This window comes from Tympanuchus pallidicinctus, unplaced genomic scaffold, assembly GCF_026119805.1.
Source record: "Tympanuchus pallidicinctus isolate F22 unplaced genomic scaffold, pur_lepc_1.0 scaffold21, whole genome shotgun sequence".
In the NCBI taxonomy this organism is placed as follows: Eukaryota; Metazoa; Chordata; class Aves; order Galliformes; family Phasianidae; genus Tympanuchus; species Tympanuchus pallidicinctus.
This window is the reverse complement of record NW_026294733.1, coordinates 3,117,340-3,139,624: the sequence shown is the minus strand read 5'-3', so window position 1 is coordinate 3,139,624 and position 22,285 is coordinate 3,117,340. Positions and strand designations below refer to the sequence as shown.

At 49.1% G+C, this 22,285-nt stretch overlaps 2 protein-coding genes across 2 annotated transcripts in view; one reads left to right on the top strand and one right to left on the bottom strand.

The window, feature by feature from the left end:
- LOC128081490 (serine protease inhibitor Kazal-type 5-like) overlaps positions 1-22,285 on the top strand; it is a 76,322-nt gene that overhangs the window by 5,498 nt on the left and 48,539 nt on the right. The gene's annotated exons all lie outside the window — the stretch shown is intronic.
- On the bottom strand, positions 12,380-16,638 carry LOC128081491 (pancreatic secretory trypsin inhibitor-like). The gene is made up of 4 exons (XM_052684768.1): positions 16,501-16,638; positions 15,013-15,053; positions 14,294-14,406; positions 12,380-12,540 (listed from the first exon to the last, which is right to left on the bottom strand). Exons 1-4 carry the CDS (start codon positions 16,553-16,555, stop codon positions 12,465-12,467), a joined length of 285 nt encoding a protein of 94 aa, XP_052540728.1. The 5' UTR covers positions 16,556-16,638; the 3' UTR covers positions 12,380-12,464.

Genomic DNA, 22,285 nt, shown 5'->3' with positions numbered 1-22,285 from the left:
CTTTTTTTTTTTTTTTTTCTTCTCTTTTTTAACCTTGAGGGTTTCCTGCAACAGCAGTGACTTTACACATTGAGGCATGAAGCTGCCTTGTGGCACACAGGGCTTCTAAGCAGCTTCAATGCCGACGATCCTGGCTTTGAAGGTACAAGGCCACACAGGTCCTCAGAGCCCATCACCACCCACCACCTTTCGTGCCCATCATCTCTGCACAGAAAATGTAGGTCCCTAAATACACCCCCAGCAGCCCCTGACTCAGAATATCATGTGCTGTGTTTCTCACCTAGATGCTCTGCTTACAGATGCTGGCTTCCTTCTATGTGTGAGCACGCCTGAGCTGTAGGACGCTGTGGGCTCCTGCTGCAGCATCATGGAAAGCACTGATCACCACATCACGAGTGAGGTGGGTTGTGGAACCTTTGTGGCAACCAAGACTGCAAAGCTGAGGGGTTCTGCTGCTCTTTGGCTCAAGGATCCTAATTCTGGCTCTTTTCTCTTAGGCTTTTGAGTATGGTTCTTATAACATGTGTGAACGTCCCATGGGGATGTATAAGCCTATTTTGAAAGCATCTTTACTTCAAGCCCCCACAGAAATCAAACCGAACATACTTTGGAAAAAAGCAGCCATGCAGCTGACTTGGAAGTGGCTCTTGCAGAGTGCTGTCATTGTGTGCAGGCAGGTGTCCCCAGCTTCTGTGTCCTTAAAAGTAAGAAAACACAGCAATAGCATGAGTCGATCTTTCCTTCTTACAGAGATCAAAGCAAGGAGCAGGTTGGATTCTTGTGGCAGTGATGGCTTTTTGAGTGATGCTGTCATTGAAACCTCTTATGGAAGAAAAAAAGGAAAATAAATACAAGCTTCTGATGGGAAAGGAAATAAGTACTGTTCCTCCCACAGCCCTGGGCAGTGTTTGCAGAACCTGGACTTGTGTGTGTGGCTTGAGCTGAGGGACTCTATTTTCCCATGAATAACACATGGGAGGAAACCAGTGTGGAAAGCAGAGGGAAGCACAGTGAGCTGTACCTGTGCACGTGAGGGCAAGCGGTGATGGTTCCATGCAGGGCAAGTGTTCTTTCCCCACAGTTGGGCTGCTGTGAGAGCACTGCCTTATTTCAGCTTCAGCATCTCCTTGGGGTGGCAGTAATCTCAAGTCGTGTGCGTGTTTCTCAAGGTGCAAGTGAGGTTTGCAAAGAGGAATAGGAGGTCTGCCTATTCATTTGGGAAGAGGACCGGCCAGATCTGGGGCTAGTAAGGGACAAGGTTTTTTTTCAGCCACAGGGCTCAAAGCATCGGGGTTAGTTGAGTTCCGAAAGAAAAGTTGAATTTGTCGTGTACGGTATTTGGGACTCGAGGGAAAAGCATTCCTTGAAATCTGACTAAGGACCTGGCACATCTTTTTTTCCTGGTGACGGCGCTGCTGACCTCACAGATCTGAGTGCTCATAGCTCCTGGCATCCCTTCCTGGCTGCTCGAGGATGGCTGCACTGCTGCCAAAGTAGCATCAAATATAACTCCTAGGGTATCTGATACCTGGAAGAGATGGGATTTACTTGAGAGCTTCCTGAGGGCTTCCTGTGCTTCTGGGAGCTCTGCTGCCCAAAGGGGCTGTGAGGAGGCATGGAGCTGGCTGTGGGTTTGCTCTGTCCCAACCCCTACCCATGCTGATGATGAGTGCACGGTGCTGGCTGAGGTGTTTCAGCAGCTGCTTCCTGATGGCTGGGATGTGGGGGCTTTGTGACATTTGGAGCCTGCAGGGGTCTGAATCACCCCACTGCTGTGGAACCAAGAAGGTGCTCAGTGCTGCGGGAGGCTGGAGAAGCAAATGCTTCCTTTGGTATTTTGTACCAAACAATCTATTGGAGCACAGCTGGCAGAATTGCTGTACTGACTGCGGGTGAAAAAAAGATACAGATCAAAGTAAGCAAGTTGGTACATGAAAAGGATGGAAACTTTTAGAGTGAATATCAGGGAAAAAAAGAAGCCCTGGGTGTGCTGGAAGCATATGCTGGTTCCTGAGATCTGGATCTGTGCTGTTGGCAAAGGCAGAGCTATCTGCGTGCTCAAACCTTGGTGGATGTATGGGTGTTCTGGCACCTTCTGCCCTGATTTTGCAGGTCTTTGAGATTTTAACAAGCTGCCCATGGAAATGGTGGCATCCTCATCCCTGTAGGTGTTCAAGAAGTGTGGAGATGCAGCACGGTAGTAGTGAGCATGGTGGGGATGAGGTGATGGTTGGACTAGATGACCTTAGAGGTCTTTTCCAATCTGAATGATTCTGTGATTCTGTCTTCTGCTTTAGGAAATATGGGTTTTGATGGCATTAGAAATTGTCCTGCATCTGATTCCTCACAGAACAGAGAGATCCCGAGGAACTCCAGCTTTCCCATTCAGTCTTCAGTGTGAGCCATGAAGGGGGGAAATGCTGTTCTCAGAGTTCCTCAAAACCTGCCCTGCATGTTCAGAGCAGTGCCCTGGGGTGTGCAGAAACAGAGCAGCTGAGGACTGTGTTGTGGTCAGGAATATCAGCACATTCCATGTGAAAAAGGGCAGGAAATGTTGCAATTCAGAAGTTCCTAGGAAACTGTGGAAAAGGAAATCCTTGATGCTCCTGTTTGACTCAAGGGAACTGCTTTCTTTAAAAGAGATGGAATTGTAGAACATCCCGTGTTGGAAGGAACCCATGAAGGTCACTGAGTCCATCTTTTAATTTATAGGTTTGGTGGAATCTAAGAGAACAACTCTGAAATGGAGAAATGATGGGGAAAGTCCATTTTTACAAACTGCCAGTGGAAAAAAAACCAGAAATGTCAGGAGGAAAAAAATCCAGCAGACTTGAAGCATTTCTATAGGAAGCTTCCATTTCATTAAAAAACTTCTCCTGGGGAGAGAGGTGTGGTGGGGAACTCCTGGGCAGGGGTGTGCAAAGCAGGCAGGAGGACGTAGGGAAGGAGAAGCCTTCACTGCTGTGTCAACCAAACAGATATAAATCAACATAAATCACTGTCCCGAGTTTCACATCCTAAAAACCTTCCGTGCCTTTTTTTTGGAGACAGCTGCATTCCAGGGACTGGAAACTGCCAGAGCCTGGCAGCGAGCAGGCAGGGTGATGCAGATGGGTTTTTCAACCATTATTCAGATGTCACCTTGTCAAAATCCCTTTGGACATTTTGCTTCCCTGCCCAGACCCTGTGCCCATGGGAAGGCTGCACGTGCCCCAGGCTGCTCTGAGCTGGGTCTGGGATTAGAGGTGATGCACGCTGTGCCTGGCACCAGCCAAGCCTGTCTGATTACTCAGGGGAGAAAAGGAGAACAGTGCTGAGTGCTAGTTATTAAAGCAGGCACCTGTGGATCCTGCACAGTGTGCCTGAGCTCTGCAAGCCCACACAGGTTTGCACAGTGTCTCGTACCAGCAGGCAATATTGGTGTTGTATCTCGGGTTTGGACAACATAATTATCAGCACACTACAACCTCCTGCCTTGGTGTAATGTGCTGCCAGGGTTGCATTAGAAACAGGAAAAGAGGGGAAATTAAAAAAAGAAAAAAAAAAAGTTGTGTTTCCAGTGTACAGATAGTAATAGAGATGTTTGTATGGCGGTTGTGACTGGTGTAATCTTGGTTGTTACACAGATATAAGTGGGATTTGAAACAGTCAAAGATGCCAAAACAAATGTCAATGAGATGGATGGTCTATTAGGCGCAGCTCATTTGAGTCACTCGTTGCAGGGAAGATTCTACCCATTTTGTGATAAACCAGCAGTGCTGCAAGAGGAGAGATGGGTACAGTCAGCCTTCGGTCCCAGCCTGGGCTGCTGTCATCCCCAGTGAGAGGACACGTGGCTGTGGGGACAGCAGCCCCAGTGGAGCAGACTGACAGTGTTGAGACATGGCTATCTTCCATGCACGTGCCACGTGCCTGGTTGTCTGTCTGGGAACAGAGGGCACTTTCTCGTCTCCAGCTATGGCCTCTGTGTGACATTCAGAGGAAGCCCTAATTGCATGATGACTGCAGTGTGTGCGCGCTCCCAAGGCTATCTGGTGTTTGTGAAGGGGAGACATGCAAAGCTGGTTTCAGAGCCAGCTGGTTCATATGCTTCTGCTAAGTCAGTTTGCTGCTGGTGGAACTCTAATTGACTCAGCTGTGCTGGGCAGCAGCCTCTGTACATCCACCTCTTGCCCGTGCTCCCACTGCTCTGCTGGAGGGGTTTTCTCTCACGCTCTTTTTGCTGGTTTTACTTCTTACCCTGTAATTGCTTAATTCCAAAAGAGAAAGGAACCAGAACAAGAAACTTGAATGGAGAGATAGATGAAGGACTCCTTTTGTACCAAAGATCGTTGGGAATTAATTTGATGTCCTCGCCTTGGTGCAGTCCAGACTTGATTAAAGCATTTGCACAACTCCTGGCAGCTAAGCATGTGGTGGAATAATTTCGGTCTCCCGAACGGGGAGATTGAATTGGAATCTGCCTTTGGGTTTGGCTGGTCTCATTTAGGAAGTGTTTGTGTTGCTTGCCGCTGAGCAGAAGGGACTCTTTGTACTCCTTTGCATAACAAAGCGGCGCGCTCCATAGCAGGGCATGCAGCGGCGAGGCGGCTGCGGAGGCAGGGGACCCTGCTGAGGATTTGCTGAGTAGATGGAGGAGTGGGAAAGCAACGGGACAGTGCTGGTGGCTGTGAAAACAGGATCTGAGCTTGGCCCCGAGGTCTCTCTAATGGATAAATAAATCTTGGAACTGGAGCTAAGAGGATGGAGTTTTCATGGGTTATGTTGGGCTGAACGCACGGTGCTCCCAAGGGCCCTCATCTACCTTGCGTGCACAACTGTGTGGCACGCAGATCCTTCTCTGCTGGTTTTCCATCTGGAGCAGCCCAGTATGTTAGGCTGACCCAGGAAAACCTGTTCTGCTCTGCCATGTGCTGCCGACGCCTGGGCTCCCCAGGGAGCAGCCCACTGTGAGCTGTGCCAATGTGTGACTGAATGTTGTTCTCATTAGGAATGGTGGGAGCCTGTTGGGCTGCGTGAGAGTGGCCAATCATAACAAACATATCCAGGAATTTAGCTCTTTGGTTTCTCTTCAGTGGATAAATGATGTGTACACCATGGGTCTGATGGAAATCAGTTTTGGGGGGGATGGCTACCTGCTGAAATGACGCTGCGGGAGGAGTTGTTCCAGTTCTGCTAATGTAGCAAGCAGTGCACAGGTCCTGACGTGCATTGTGTCTGCCTGGAGAAGCTGTGGGTGCCCCATCCCTGCAGGTGCCCAAGGCCAGATTGGATGGGCCCTGAGCAGCCAACCCACTGCAGAGAGTTGGAATTTGGTAATCTTTAAGGATTACCCTCCCAAATCAAGCCATTCTGTGACTGTGGGATGAAGGTGATGGACCCAACATACTGCTGGAAGGTATTTTGGGCTGGTAGTGTGCTGCAATTGTTACCTTTGGGCTCTGTTGGGAGTACGAGCAGCTCTCTCTGGCATATGTGTGTGCCGTGGGGCTTGCCATGGTGTTATTCTCACTTACATGCACGTAATTATATGTAGTAACTTCTTTGAAATAGTTTGAGGCAATGTAATGACTGTAATTAGGCTGCCACATGGTACAAAAAAAAAGAGAAAAAGAACCCCAAACACAGAGCACATCAAGCCAGGGTGAGAGTAAAGTTTAGACAACTGAGTGTGTCCCTGCACAGAGATGGCCAAGGACCAGCTCGCTGTTGTGACCTGCAGTGTGCAAGGCTGTGGCTGTCCTTTCCTGCTGTCCACCATCCCTGAGCCTCAGCGCGTACTGCTATAACCCAAGTGCTGACTCCTGTAGCTGGAATTTCTCTGCAGAGTAGGTTTGTCCAAAAGTAACAGCAAAATATACAGCCCTGCAGTGGCATTAGGCTGCTCAAGGGAAGGCAGCCGTTGTCTCTGAGCAAAACTGCTGCCTGCTGCTGCGCAGTGCTGACCCCAGCTCTGCCCCACTGCCACCCTGGGGCTGGAGCTGCAGGAGGCTGATGGCTATGGACAAAGAGTTGAATTCCCCTCCTGTAGTCTGGGACCAGCATGGAAGCACCAAGGTTAGAGAATCTTTATGTAAACAGGCCAGCACTGGAAGGAGGAGAAGTATGCATTCTGGAGATTAATGACTGAAATGTCAGGCATTTATTAAGTTAGTCCTGATGTTGACAGCTGAGCCCATTAATAGCATTCTTGATCAAAAAAAGCCAAAGGCAAATCTGATTCATAAATATCCCAGTTGTTCTTTGTGACCTAGTTATAAGATTCTTAAGAAGGGGAGAAAAAAAGTTCAGAAAATATTTACAAATACTAGAAATGAAGGCTCGTATTGCAGCTAATGATTGCTCAGGCCTGCAGCGAGGCAGGGACAGCAAATAGAGTGCAGGAGGGCGAGCAGAGACCTGGCAGAGATGTTGTCTGTTAGTGGAGATGTGTGCTGATAGAGCTGGAAGGGCCAGGTATCACCAGGGCTCGCTATGAGGGTTTGGGAGCCCTGTGGGCTTTTGGGATGCGAAAGGAGCAGTGTGAGCAAGAACAAAGTTTGATGGAGTTTGGGAGCTGTAAAGGTGAAATGATTGGTGTGGTGCATCAGTGAAGCAGAAATGCCAAAGAAGCACTCTGTGTAATGTGTGGTACTTCCAGATCAGAGGCCTCCTATAGAATGCCAGCGGAAATGGCTCGATGGAGCCAGCCCCAAGAATCAGCAACAGATTTCAGGTTTGGATTAGGGTGAGAGCCATAGGAAGGAGAGAAAATCCAGCCTAGAAGAAGAGATGGAAAGAAAGAAAATTGCTTACTGAAGACAGGTAAAACAGGAGGAGTGTGAAGCTCATCAAATGTGTAAAAAGCTACTGCAAAGAGGAAGAAAATGTTTCTTCCTCTGTCTCTCATGGCCAGGAGAAGATGTCATGAATATAAGCCAAACCAGAAAGACACAGATGCTGGGAAATGGTTTTTAGGTGCAGTAGAAATTCCATTACTGGAAGCCTTTGAAAAGAATTTATCTGCTACAGTTAGCTGTGCTGTGACTTCCTTAGGCTCCTTCAAGGTTTATTTTCTAACACTGCATTAATTTATGGCTATTATCATGATATTAGAGTGATGGAGTGGCTGTTGATTGTATTTTGGAAGGACTCAATGCCAGGGCTACCATCAGACGAGGTCTGTGCCAGCAATGGGGCTGCAATTCCAAGGTCTGGTTTTGCCAATGGAATCAAGGTCCCCTCAGTCATGCTAGACAAGACGTTGGCCAAGCCCTCCAGTTGAGGTTGCAAGGCTCTCAGGTCCACCCAAACTTCCCAGGCTGCCTGATTGGAGGTTGGAGGGAGTAAGAGGGAGGATGGCAGTGACCTGTGCCGTTCACATCACTGTGTGTCTCTCATGTCCGTGGTGCCGCAGGGAACTGTGCAGCCGTGTTCTCCTGGTGGAGGACATGTTGTGCTGGAAGCGCAGTACCTGCCTAGGTGGGCCTTTGGGGCTGAGCAGCCATTCCAATGTCCTCATTTAAATTTCATTGATTTTTCTAAAGAATTCTGTCTCCCTTGACAGTCTAGAAATAAAACCTCTTGCCCTGACTGGCGCAACAGCCTCGTGATTTCTATATATTGACGAAGTGGATTCACACTGTCTTAACATGGGCAAGCTATTCTTCAGCACGCTCGATCAGAGGAAGAGAAAATTATATTTACGCACCTCCTGCCGCTCTCCTTACGTTTCCCATCCCAGCTATCCAGGGGCAGGCGTTGCTGTCAGCTCCCACCTGCAGCCTGCCCAGCGAAGCCGCACAGCGCCGGGTTTTCACAGGAATATCTGCTCCCGATGTGGGCAGTGCCCAATTAGGCACAGTGCCAGAGTACGAGTTGGCAGGGATATTTTTAGTCGTCCTCCGAGGTTCCTTTCCGCCTCTTGGCTGAATTGAAACACTTTTGTGAAGGCTCTGTGTATCCCAGGCTGGTTTCTGGCTCATTTCTCGGGGTCAGGGAGTCAAGGAGCTTCTGGGAGGACTCTTCAATCTTAAATGCCTTCAGCAACAACAGAGAACAGACTTCAGGCTTCCTCTGTGGAAGCTGGTGTACCGTGGCAGGCTGGAGGGGCCACCTGAGCATCGTGCTGAGCATCTCTGGCTTCCACTTTGCTGGCCATTATGTGTGTGTAGGGGTTTCAGATGAGGAAGCCTTCAAAGGTTTCAGGATGACAATCCTGCTGTTTCCAGCAGGTGCAGTCCCTGATGACCTGGTTTTGGAGCTCGTTCCTGTGCTTGCATTTCGGTGTATCGTTCAGGCAATGCTTTCGTAGAATTGTGAAGACCACCAAGATGAACCAGCTCCACCATCAACCCCTGATCATGGCCGCCACAGACAATGTCACTCAGTGCCCCATATACCCTCTTCTTGAACACCTCCAGAAGCAGTGGCTCCACCACTTCCCTGGGCAGCCTGTTCTTCCAGTACCTTCACTACTCTTTCCGAGAAGAAATGCTTCCTAATATCCAACCTAGTTGAACCTTCCCTGGTGCGACTTAAGGCCATTACCTCGTGTCCTATGGACTGGGTTTTCCAGGAACAGGTGAGAACTGCAGACATAGATGAGACCCAAAAACCTGAAAGCTGTGCGCTGTGCCCCACCAGGGAGCTGCATGACCCACCCAAAGCCCCCAGTGATGAGAATTTGTTTTCATGGGAAATTTCCACTGTCAGGACTGGTTACGGCAGGAGGCCTTGCTCTCATGAGCTTTATTTCTGAGAGTGACAGCTCTGCTATGCAGCTCTAAATATATGTTTCCTGGTCCTGATGTCCTATTTAGGTCAAAGCTTGTGCTTTGGCTTCAAGAGAGCTGGAAAGTATAGACTTACCATTGTGGATAATTAGCTGCCTCTGAGGCAGGAATTATCTTTAAAAGGAGTTGAGTTGGGGCAGAAAGCTTGTGCCAGAAGTGGGACCAGAAAATGCTTGTTTGCTTCTGTATATGCAGATGTGAATGACTTTTCCTAATAACTTTTGGAGAAGTAGTAAGTAGGTAGCTGCTTTGCTTTCCCAGCACTGGGAGCTACTTATCAATCCAGATTAGGAAGGAACAGCAGGAAAAATGGGACGTTTCCTGACTGAGCCACGTTATCTTTAATCATTCAAACAATCTTTTCAGGGAAAGACCTTGCCCTTGAACTCTCTTGTAGTTTACCTGCTGTGCTCATCTCTTTTGTGCTGTCGGGCAGCATCCCATAGGCTGTGTGGGCAGCTCTGCTGCTGCAAAACTCTTAGGCATGTTGGTGGCTGCTGCTGAGCACCAAAACTTCTGGGCAATGGCTGTGGAATAGGGTGGTAGGGTTAAGGTCTGCAGCCAGAGGGGAGCTGCTGGTGCAGCTGTTCTGCTCCATGGCTGCAACATTCCAATCCTGTCTGAGCACTGGGGCATTCAGAAATGCTTTCAGCTTAATAGAAACTGCAGTGAAGCCGTGGCTGTTTAGTGTCTGGCTGGGCCTGGAGCAGCTCATTCTATCTTGTTTTACATCAGGTGTTTGTGTCATCTTACTACTGCTTGTCCCCTGCATTCCAGCCAGTACCTGGCCCTTGGGATCATACCCCTGGGCTTCAGCACTGTCTGTGCCTGTGAGGACATTGGTAGGGGACATAGGGAGCACCCTCCTTCTGCAGGGCAGGCTGTTGTTCCCCTTCTCCAGCATGGATGCTGACTTCAGGAAAGAGGGCTGCTAGGGATCTCTGATTCATGTATCACTTCTTGGTTCCTGAGAGTGACATTTGCAGCCTGCAAGCTGGACACTTGCGCTAGCCTGAAGTCTTTGTGGCTTTGGGCTGCATTAGCACCATCTGCCAGAAAAAGAGAGCTTCCAGCACCCAGCCGCGATGTGAGCATCATCACACCAGGGTGCGCAGGGAAGGACATGACTTCTGGTTTTCTGGTGGTGGTATTCCTTCACACAACTAGTCACGTGCTTACGTTTTTGGAAAAGACCTGTACTCCAGCCCACTTCCTGCTCAACCTCTGCAAAGAGGAACCTCCTCTCGCCAGCTTTCCAAAATGGGTTCAGCACGGCTCCCTGAAAGAAAACCTCTCCTGGAGTGGCATACATCCTGCAGAGTGCCCCTGGCAGCTGCAGCAGGGACAAGAGGGGTGTTTTCAGAACAGAAAAGCAAACTGATGTTGGAAACTTGTTAAAATAGAAGCCTTTATATGGGGGAAGGCTGCAGTGGGTGAAGACTGTGCCTATGCTGCCTCTTTCCAACAGAAATATTTGGAAGCTACCAAAATTCCAGGGTTTCTGCTCAGCTGAAGCGTTGTGTCTTTAAAATTCCTCATTGCTGTTTTAATCTTGACTTAGCAGTTTGTTATCTTGACATTATAAAGTCAAATGCCATCAATGATAGGAATAAGTATTTCCCTGTGGAGCATTATGAGAGTCGATGTGGGGAGGGTTTCCTTAGCTGGATTTCACCAAAATTTCTGCTGGCAGAAAAGTCTAAGTTGTAAGAAACCAATCAGCAAATGCTGCCCAGGGCTGTCTGTCCCTGGCTGCCTGTTCATTGTCACTGTCACCTCCCTGAGGCTGCTCCCAGGCCTGCTTTGGAGGTACTGACCAGACTATGACAATATATTGAAGGACTCCCACCCCAATATCAAGGCCTGATGGAGGTTTGTTTAAACCAAAACTGGGATGTGGGCTGAAGGTGGTCCCTTCTGGGAGCCTGCCACCAGGTCTGCCCATTGTGTAGGGTGGCCCTTTGGTTCTCTGTTACTGCTCGTTGGTCTCAAGCCTGAAATGGATCTTGCTGTGAAATGGACATGACTGACATTTCACAGAAATCCTAGTCCTTGTCAGAACAGCGCCTGGGGAGATGCAACGCTGCTCAGCCATCTGGCCAATATCACCCCTATTTTGTGAGCTCGGACAGCACCTCGCTCCATCAACAAATGCTCTTGGCTAATACTGGGTGGTGCTTCCCAGAACAGACATGGACAGGAAAGATATTTTTCTCAGCATTAGTTGGCCTCAGCGCAACCTCAGTGGTGCTGTCTGGGTGGAAGGAACCAATCTGGACCACTAAGCTGGATTCGACCATGCCACAAAGTCCAGGTGCAGTGAGTGAGCAACATGGGGCCCAGGCTGCCTTCCTACCCCCCGGCTGCAGAGCTCTAAGGTAAATGCTGTGCTCCAACCCTCATGATGCAGCAGAATTAGAAATATCCCAGTTGAGGGAGGTACGCTTCCAGTATCCCCTTTGAGCAAAGGCATAGATGCAGTATGCACTCCTGAGTGCATTTGGGGCTTCCTCCTTCAGTGCATTAATTTTACATAGGTGCAAAGTGAGCCGTTTTTCATCTCTCCCTTGACCGCAGACTTGCTGGCAGACCTGGGAAGACGCGGTTTGCTGTCCCCCCACCCCCCGGCTGCATCTGGCTGCAGCTGTCATTTCAAGTGAGTGCTGGAGCTTTCTTCTCAGCCTGATCATGCACTTTTTTTTAATGCATCAGCCACCGCTTCAAAGAAGAGAACGCATAAGGACGTAAAGAGGACTTAAACAGCTGTTTCTAACCAAACTGAATTTCAAGATTTGCTAAGAACAAAGCATTTGATTTGCTCAAAAGACAACCAGACATCTGTTCAAGGGCTGTGATTCGCGAGGAACGCCAAGATGCTCCAGCCCATAACGAGTCCTGCCGGTACTCTGTGGCCTCCGGGTCGGAGGACGCGCACCGGACCGGATCCCCGCCGGGCTGCGGGACCCGCCGGGCTGTGCCGGTTCGCCGTGCCCGCTCCCGGGGCTGCCCCGACCTCCAGCTGCGGCCCCGGTCCGGCTCCGCGGAGCAACAGCGGCCTCCAGCGCCCAAACCTCCTACCTCCGCATCCCGGCCCCGTCCTCGCAGCGGCTCCTGCTCTCGGGGTGCCAGCCCTGGGGGCAGCAGCGGGGCCACCGTAGAAAAAGCCTTTTTTTCTTTCTTTCTCTTTAACCCCCTGGAAAAATTGCGGACTGATCGTCTTTCTCGGGCACCGTGTGGCCGTGGCCCTCAGGGCCAGTGCTCCATTGCGCTGCATGGAGAAGGCAGATCTGCCACCACCGAGGGGACCTGTTGGTCCTCTTGTCCTGGCAGAGCCCTGGAGTGAGGACTTTGATGCCTTGCTTTTAGCAAACGTCACTCAAAGTTATGAGGATGCTTAAAATATCCCCTATGGGAAGTTTAGGAAAATGGGATTCTTTATGCTAGAGGGAGACTCCTTGTTCTTAGGAATGACCTGGACTTTCCCCTGGGGCTCCATCAGTACTCTGTGTGGGTGTTACCAAAGTTCCCCACGTTTTTCAGGAAGGTATTTTTAAGTGCTGGGGAAAAGGGTGTGTTGTGTGTAAGAGAAATCCCAGAGTGAGCAGTTGTCATGCTTCCAGTTTATTTGGAGTTTGTAGAGGTGAGGAATACCTTCGTGCCATCTTCTCTATCACAGCTTTGCCTTTAATTTCAAGCAGTTCTGGAGCGTGGAGAGGGCTCTTGGCACTTTCCCCTGTTCTTTATGCGCACATTAGTGTGTCTTTGCCTGGAAGAGAGGTTAAAAGTGCCAGAGGATGCCTTTAAGTCCCTGACTCAAAGAGCCTGGCTCAGGGGATGAGGATAGAAGTAAAAATACTGCTTAATTCTTCCTTTAAGCATTACATTTAAGTAAGCCCACATACTCTTGACAGAGAGTTCAGGGTTATCAGGGGCATAGGCTAATACTAATTAACCAATAAGCAGAGAGCTGGCACTTCCCACTGCCTCCGGGCAGAACAGTTCACCTCCTTGCTGCAGGACCAATGTCAGTCACTTCCAATGCCTTCCAATGCCTGGCTGGAGATGCTGAAGGTCATAACTCTGTTTGTGTGAATTTTTTGCAGACAAATGTCTGCCACTTTGCTTGGATTGGGCCTGCTCCCAGCTCCCCATGTGCCTGCTTCTGTATCAAAAATAAGGAAAATATTTTTGGCACCCCTCACTTTCCCCCCCCGTGACCATGGAGATCCCCATCCCCACCAAAGCTGTGCTCTGCACCAAGGAGACGTGGAGCCCTTGATGTTGCATCGCTCCCTGCTCACATGGCTTCGAAGCCTTCCTCACTCTCCTGGTTTCTGGCCAAGGCCTTAACGATGTTGTGTCTGACGAACCTCCCACCCCCATCTGCTGCACAATGCAGCCGGCAGCTGGTGCTGGGCTGCTGGCTTCCAGCATGGTCATTACGGCCGTGCCGTGTCATTAACTGCAGTGCCTTCATTTGGAGATCCTGCTCGGCACCTCTCTGCTCTACTGCATTTTCTTTAAGTGTAAAAGAACAGAATATGGAGCTGGAGCCTGAGTTAATGAAGGACAGGGGCCAGCCAGACCGACAGTTCTCATCCAGGCTCTTTGCTGATCTGGATTCTGTTCCTTGTTATTGCAGCTGACAGTGCTCTAAAAAAAAGCCAGAATTCAGCTCCACAGCTCCATTTATCGAGGGACTGGAATCTGAGCTCCTGTTGGAGATGTCTTCGCTGATGGCAAGTGAGTGTGGTCACCCCAAACCCAGCAGGGAAAGCCAGTGTGAAGCTCCCTTAGCCTCGCAGACTGCAGCACTTGCTTATGGAACAGACTCGCTCTTCCCAACAGAGATTTTCAAGTACTTAATAGCATTGAGTTGGAAGTAATTCCCTCACTTGTCTGCCATGGAGCACTTGCAATATATAAATATACTCAGAATTACCTAGGGCCCAAGATAGATGAAATGAATCAAGTCTTGCCAGACACTTCACTGGCTTTTGGTCCCGGCCTTCTGCAATCTGGCACCAGCGCAGATTAAATAAAGGCTTATTCTTAAAAATATCCAAGCAAATTGTAACCTTTCAGATGCAGAGAAGACAGAAAGCAGAGCTCAGCTGTAAAGTGCTGGTGTGAAAAGCGGAGTATTTCCTCCACCCGAACAAATGCTTCTCTGCCTGCATGTGAAATCCGGGCAGGCTTTGCAGGTTTTGCCATTTGTCTGAGCTTCTGGACAGCCTCCAGCACAGCCTGGGCCACGGCACAGCTCAGCAGCTGCAGGTGTGGGGAGATGTTGGCCATTTGATCGCAGTGTGTGGGCAGATGGGCACAGCCTGCAGCCCTATTTCACAGCAGGAGCCCACATGCTCTGAGCAGCGTCGGCAGGAGGCCAGATGTGTGCCAGATGTGCTGGGCTCGCTGCCCATGCTCCACCCAGCTGCATGCAGACAGCCTGCTGTCTAGGAAATCCCGGTGTCATCATCTGTGTGGTATTTAGGCTTGGAGGAGGCCTGGATACTCACATGTTCTGAACGCACAGCAAGCACTCGTTGCCATACAGGACATCATCTGTGCCACAGATGGGGTCAAAGTTCTTTGTGCAACCTTTCCCTATGTCGTAATTGCCACATGCTGCCTGGAGACAGGAAAGAGAAATGCTGAGAATATCGAACATGCTTTCACTTTACCACAGATGCTCTGCATTCCCAGCAGTGTGCATGTTTTGTATGTCTTGATAACCCATCCCAGCTTGCTTAGCACTCTGCTATGAGCTGACAGGAACTGTGTCATCATCCCTTGGCAGTTGAACTCCACCTGGCACTCCTGCACACCTACGGCAGTGCCAACACAGAGCAAATAATGCTCCGTGGGCAGTGTCTGATCATGTTATCCCCAGTTTTTACTTTCTATGGCCACAAGAATACCTGCCCTCACACTTAGAAGCTGAAGAATAATGGGAACTTTGGTCTTCTCTTGGCAGATAACAGCAACATTCAGCTCTTTGTTAACAGTTTCCCTTTGCTGACTGTGGGAAAATGCAAAGGAAGACCAGTACCATCCCTGGGATTTGGCTGTGGTGCAGCAGGTGGAAGGAGGTTTTCAGGCACCAGCCTGCACTCCTAGCCCAGCTGCTCATGTTACTTCACTGTATGTAGCAAGAGTAGAGCCCCAGTGCAGGGATTAGTGCTCACTCCCCAAAGTTGTCCATATCCTGGTGCTACAAAGAAACAGGAGCCTTCACCTCTGTTCCTTGGCCAGCAGTTCCGTCAGGCTCAGTATTGCCTAGAGAAAGTGTGGAGAGAGAAAAGACACCTTAGCATCTTCCTCACTCAAGTTAGCTTCTAGGGGTCCCAACAAAATGCTTCAGCCTGAGGACTGTGTGTCTTCACTCTGAGAGCTCTGGCCTTTCAAAGGCCCAACAAACAATTCCCTCCTTTGCATCTGTCCCATTTTACTTTCCCTCAGCAGAAAGCGCACAATGGTGCAATTGCTTTCAAGGCCAGATGTGTACCCTGTGACTTTCCATGCTGTTTGTTCCAGCTGTCAGGGAGCAAAGGTGGCTTTTGTTATCTCTTATAACACGTTCATGGATAAATGAGAAACTTCTGTTGGTGCTGGACTGCTCCTGGAGTAAATCTGGGGTGAATTTTCTGGTGTCAGTGGTTTTGAACCACAAGGAAACAGAGCAAAAGGCAACTTGGTCTCTACTGGGAGGAGAAATGCTAGACCCTGAGGTCTTGCACTAAAGCTGGTGGGAGCAAGCTGTGATTTTGTTGGCCTTTTCCATGGAGAAGCTGGCCCTGAGCTGATGGCTGGGATGCTGTGGGTGGAACGACACAGTGGGTTGTTTTGAAAAACAGCCTGAATCTATCTGGCAGAAAGGAGTACTGGGCAGATGGCTTTGGGTTGCCTATAGATCCAGAACTCATCTACTCAAAGCATTTAGACTGCATCATCATCACCAGTCAGTGTGGCCCAATAGCAGTGGGTCTGTAGGGTGAAGTGGTTTGTTGCTGAGGATCTGGTAAGTCACACTTCTGTGCTTGAGGGGTTTTACTCTGAATGAGCACCAGTGCAGTCCCAGGAGCTGTGGATCTGTACATGCTTGGTTCATATAAAAGAAGGCCATGTTTTGTGCTCAAACTGTTCTGCAATGGCAACCACAGCACAAAAAAATAGGATGATGGGCTGGCTTCAGAAGCATTGGGAATGAACTTGCTAATGCAGAAATCCCTGGTGAGCGGGACCTGGAGAGCAGCAACAACTCGTGTTCTCATCCCTCTGCACCATATGGAATTTTGAAAACACAGTTGGCTTAAACATTGACTTTGGAAACAAGAACTGCATTTTCCCTTCTATAGATTTGTTTCCTGTCTTCCTGGTTTTACTTCTTTACAACTAGAATAACACCTATTTATTCTAAAAGAATTGCACCGTCCTAGGAATCACCAGCTCCCACCAAATTCCAACCCCACGGGGAGACTGTCAGCCCAGCAGTTCTGCTCACTGGGAGTCAAGCACCTTTAAAACTTCTCTAGGCTTGCTTGCAGACACTGCTTTAGTGCCCGCTGACACTGCAGCACTCTCTGGGGAGCACTGCTGCTCACTGCCCAGCAGCAAGGTCGCACCACAGCCGGCCCGTTCCCAGGCTTGCCTTCCCACGCGGCAGGCTTGGAGCTGGAGCAGGGAGAGGAAATGAAATGACTCCTAAGCAAAATGTTGCACTCACCTTGGGTGAAGCCAATTGCTAGGAAGAGGAGCAGGAAAACAGCACTTGTTTTCATGGTCAAGGTGATGCTCGACTGGAGACAGCAAAGAGGAAACAGAGGACACTGCTCTGGATCACTGAGATGCCATCTCCAGCCACCTGTGCAGAGACCTTTATACTTTCCCATCGCTGGCACCACCCTCCATGGCCAGCTCCACCCCACAGTGTCATGATGACAACAGTGAAAGTACAGGGACAACAACAGGTGGCAAATGGCACAAGGATCAGAGGCTCCCAGCGCCAGTGGCGGTCACAATCCTTATCAATAACAAGGGCTGGAGCCACATCCTGTGCATGGGGCTGCAGGGAAGAAATGACGCTGTACAAGAGCCAGGCTGGAGAAATGGTCAGAAAAGCAAGGGAACACCCACATGAACCGGACTCCCCTTTCCACGAGTGTGCAGCTTTGCTGACCAGCTCTGCCACTTGCAGGGCTCACAGCCGTCACAGAAACGGGTTCTGCCTGGACAGATGGAGGCGGCAGCAGGAACCGCTGCTGGAGGACAGAGAGTGCCTCAGGCTTCCTGCGGCTGCACGTGTAGAGCTGTGATTCTGCCTGCCCCTCTCTCTGGTCGCAGGCTGAACTGAGCTGGCCGGGTCGGGTGCTGCTCCCTGCCCCTCTTCCTGGCTGCGGGCTCCAGTGAGCCCTGGGGATCTCCTGCATTTACTCCTGCAGTGGTGCGCTGCAGACAGTGGATCAGTCCCTAGGGTATTAAAAGGATTAATTAATGTTTCTAAAGCACTTTGATATCTCAGCCATAAATCACTGGAGAAGTGCAAAGCAAATTATTACTAATGGGGGCTTATGACTCAAAGACAGATTTTTAATTAGCTGAGCAGAAAAAGTCAATGCCAAGAGCAATTCAAGGAGCTGTTTGTGAGACAGAAATCTCGACTCAGGCAGCTGCCCTGCTGTCCAAGGGAGACCCCAATCCAAATGCAGCCCTGGAGGATGCTTCACTTGCCATAAACGTCCCCTGTGAGAGTGCTTACACAGAGACGGAGACTTTTCCTGCTCTCACTTAGGTTTCCCTCTGCTCTCCCAAGGACCATTTTCTGTAAGAACTACTCTGGATGGCATTTTGCATTTCATTAATGGATTACTTAAAGCTGGCGTTGGCTGTGACCCCCTCAGCTTCTGTGAGCAGCCAGGTTGGGTGCTTGGTGAATCTCTGCGAGCAGGCAGAAGCCCTTTGGGTGCTGGGATAAAGTATTACTCTCTGAGGAGTGAGATATGGCCATTTGTTGGAGATGAAAGACATTCATTTCAGTCCAGCACTGTCTCTTTTGTTCCTCCAGTAAAGCAGACGGTGCCAATGGGTGCTTTGGTGTCACTTCCCAAAGCTGGAAAAAGACTTACTAAGGGTGTTTATGGTTATGGCAGGCCAACTGGGGATAAAATTTTCCTCTTCAGTCTTTAACATATGTAAATAGAGCAGTGCTGAAAAGAGTTTCTCTGATTATCCTTGTTTGGGATGTGCCCACTCACAGTAAAACATGTTTGCACATTTTCCAGTTTAGAGAATCTCACAGTAGCCAGGAAATGTGATAGTTTTGATTGTCCAGAAAAAGAAATATCTTTCCTCAGATTCCTTGGAAACATTCAGGCACATTTCCAAACTTGAGTTTGGTGGGTAAATCCTCGGTGTTTACAAAAGTTGATCTGCAAATGAGAACTGCTGGTTCCTGGAACACTGCAGGTATGTATGATGCTGTAGTTTTCATCTTTCCTTCCTCTGCAAGCCAGATGCATCAAAGCAGGGACCATCTGCCTCCTGGACGCTTCTCATCCTCTGATTGCTTAAGCTCATGTTGGATTTGCAGTGACTTAACTTCATGTTAATGACCCTTCCCAGAGCTGTTTGAGATTAAGTGTTTTGCTACTGAAATGTGTAGAACAAACTCCACATCATGCAAGACAACGAGCTGAACTTGGTTATTCTACAACAAACGGAGCCAAACCAACTGATTCAGGGGCAGCAGCCTCTGTCAAATGGAGGACAACATAGGCTGCTAGTGCTGCTGTACTCAAGCACGAGGTTTTTAATGCAATTTCTCTGTTAGCAATTGCCTTTCTTTCCCAAACGCCTCTACTGACACCTGTATGTTTGTAAGATGCCTTCAAAATGTGGGATTTCAGGGCTCGTCTGATTGACATATATTCTACATCTCTCTGGAAAACCAAACAGAATTGCTCAGGGCTGATTTGAGCAGGGAGGGATGAAAAAGAGCTGTTAGCTGCTATGGCGCTGGGTGCTCCTGGTAGAGGGAGCAGGGAGGTGTCTTCAGCAGTGTGGGCTTTCTTGGGATGTGTCACCTTGTCAGAGCAGTGTGTTCCTCCAAACACATCAGCTGGAGGAGTAGAGAAAAATGAGTCAGGCATGTGGTGTGACTTGCTGAGCACAGCCCCCAGCATGGGGAAATGGGGAGGACAGGCAAGCTCCAAGGAGGGGCTGGAGTGGGGCAGTCACCATGTTGGATGCTGGCTACCATATGCACTGTGGGACAGAGGAGCTCTGCAAACCCTTTTGCTGGATTGTCCAGGCTTCCAGGAAGCTCTTCTAGGGACAGCTGGGGAAGTAGTGGTGGATACTCTGAGCCATCAGGTCTGCCTTTGGGTAAATCAGCAGGAAGAGATCATCCCCGTTTTGCAGGTAGGATATCTGCACCACCTTTTGGCCAAATCAGAGCAATTTTCAAGTTTTTTTTTTTTTTTTTTTTTTTAATGCAATATAATGTTGCAAATGAATGAAAAATTACTTTGAAGAGGAACAAAAATTTGGAAGCCCACCTACCTCCCTGAGATGGCCCATCCACGACAAGCTGGAGGAGAACTTGTTTCATCAGAGCTGGAAATGTCCTGTTGATAAAGGTTTGATCTACTGAGAAAAACCACCAGTGCCCTGGGGAATTGCAACAGTCATGAGTCAAAAGCTTTCCAAGATCACAAACCAGGTCCGGATGATTATGAATCAGAGTTTAGAAACTGCAAATGGTTTTTACCCCCTTGAAAAGAAAAGCGTTTACTAACAGACTCATTCGGGGTGGCTCACATTTTCCAGACTTCCTCTGAAGCTGACAGAGGGAATGGGCTGAAGCAAAAGCAGAGCTGCTCTTGCAGTGCGGGTGCCTGGGAACAGGGAGGTAAAAGGTTATGATGGCAGAGCTTTATGTGAGATGAGTGGAGGCTGGAGAAAGGCTGGTGCAGATGGGAACCCAAGAGGTGTGACAAGAGAAACTTCCCAAGATGGCCAAAGCTCTCATGGATCCAGTTCCCTAAAGCTCTGTTATCTGACCAGTTTGCCAGGACTGGAGCTTGCAGGCCTAAGCTTTGCAGCACAGAGATCTTGCCTGTGATATCCAGTTTGGGTTTGGAAGCAGCTGGTGAAGATAGGGCAGGTGAGCAACCCTTGGGGCATGCCCGTGGAGGGGAGAAGGACATGGTGCCCATGGAGAAGTGTGGAAGATGCCTGGAGGAAAACTGAGGGTGTGACTGGTTGCCATTGGGCACAAAGGAAAGAAGTAAATCACTTTGCATCAGCAAGGTGAGGGTTAGCTGCTGTGCAGTGATCAGCTGCTCTTGTATCCTGAGGATGCTGCTCAAACATGACTTTTCCTGGAAAAAAAACACACCGCAAACAAAAGCAAACATAATAACCAATATCATAATTTGGCTATTTTTTAATCCATAGCGATTCGGTCTTGGATTCTTTGCCATTTAAAGCTCAACAGAAAAAAAACAGAAAACTGTTTTGTTGCTCTGATATTGAGCACTCTGACAGTTTGGGAAGCAGGATCCTGTGACTGGCTGGTGTGAAAATATTGCTTATTTTCTCCAGCCGTAGGAGACTCTTTGGAGCCCAGAACAGTACATCAATTTGTTTTCTCCTTTTTCCTGAATTGAAGTGCTGTCCCTGGGGCTTTTGATTTCGGGGGAGGAGGCTGAACATAGCCACAGGCAAGAATTAGCAAATGATCATTTCTACTTTTACCAAAGCTTCTGTTTGTTACCCTTCAGCAAGGGCAGCGCAGCCATGATAACAACCTTTGGAAATCTGCAGGCATCGGCGGTTTCGCCTGCGGATGGGTATTGCTGACAACAGTGTCTGAAAACAAAGGCATCGCATAAATCATAGCTTGGGTTGTTCAGAAGAGGCCGTGCCTGAATGCCAATCAAATGCTTCCTGAGGAGGATGGATGTGACGGGGACAGGCGATGTGTTAGTGAGGATTACTGAGCTGAAATTGCCTGGGTTGCAGTTGCACAACTCCCTGGTGTGGTGGCAAGCCCCCAGCCCAGCTCCTGGCCCATTTGCCTGTGCTCTCCCACTGCTGCAGTGATACCAAACAGCACTCAGTCCCCAGAACCTTTCCCCTCAGCTGCTGTGGCTTTACTGGTTGAGGGCACGTGGCTGGAGGAATAGCTCTGAGCTGCAGTCACTCTTGCTCACAGCAGTGGCTTCAGGGCACTGCCCCTTGCAGACATGGTCCCTGCTCATCCCTGCAGTGACCCTGGGCAGAGGGCAGCACTAGTTGCTGGTGCTCCTCAGCTTGACTCCTGGCCTATGGGCAGTGGGAATGTGTGGGGTCAGACCCCCAGCAGCTGCACCATGGAGTTCTGCTCTTCTCACTTTCCTTGGCAATTTTGAGGAAATTGCATAATTTTCCCACTCTTACAGAAAATGCCAAAAGCAAAGAATTCCTTTATAAAATTGCTTTTTTATTAAACCCTTTCTGCCTCCCGCCTCCACATTCAACTGCCCCTATGACTGCCAGGGCAATCCAGGGCAGAACCAGTAAGTGCTGTGCTCAGTAATTGGATGAACGCAGTTTTCAATCTCCTCCAGAAAGAGACTCCACTTTTCTCTGAGCTAAGAGCAGTTCCCTGCCCACTCCTTCTTTCTCACAGCTGAAGGAGATATGAGGGTTTGGCACCTTCCTCTAAAGGTTATGGACTCCTGGAGGATGATCTGTTCTGCTCTGACCCCAGGACTGATCTGACCCAGCACCACATGTGCATTATCCAGGGCTGGATCTTGCTCAGTGGTGGGTGAAGAAGTGGTCAGGTCATGGGGGTAAGATGGAACCAGAGCCCTCCAGGAGCTGTACAGCAGAAGGACACGTGGTGATGCAGACAAATCACAACAAGGGTCACCCCAACCCTACTCCCCATCCTTTGAGGGGTTCATAACCCAACTGAAGGAAGAAACGCTTTCTATGGAATGTTTCAAAAGGCAGCAGAGAGGCAAAGCTGTTCCTCCTCTGGTCCTTAACTAACCTGATGTTGCCAAGTCCAGTAGTTTTTTTTAGGCTGCTCTCAGTGGAGGTCTGAAATGAAGAACATTTTCACATTTCTTACTTTTTTTTTTTTAATTTCATGATGTCCAAGTTCTTGTTCAGTTTTTAGACTCCTTTCTGTTACTTTGGAATCCAACTGATAAACAAATGAACAAAAAATTGCAAATGACATTCATCAGAGCCCCAGAATTATTTGGCATTTCTGATTATTCCTGTGGGTTCCATTGGCAGAGCACACAGCTATTGCTCCCCAGCCCAGGACTCAGGAAAACACGATTGTACTTCTGATCTCCATGAAATATGGGGCTCAAAGAGGCTGAAGCTCTTAGGTCTGTTTTGGCACTGTTTTGGACAATTAGAGAGGCCAAGGTTTTCCAGCAGAGAGCTCTCAGCCTCTTAGAAATATGGGGAAAACTCGCTATTGAAAAATAGAAGGATGCTATTGAAAA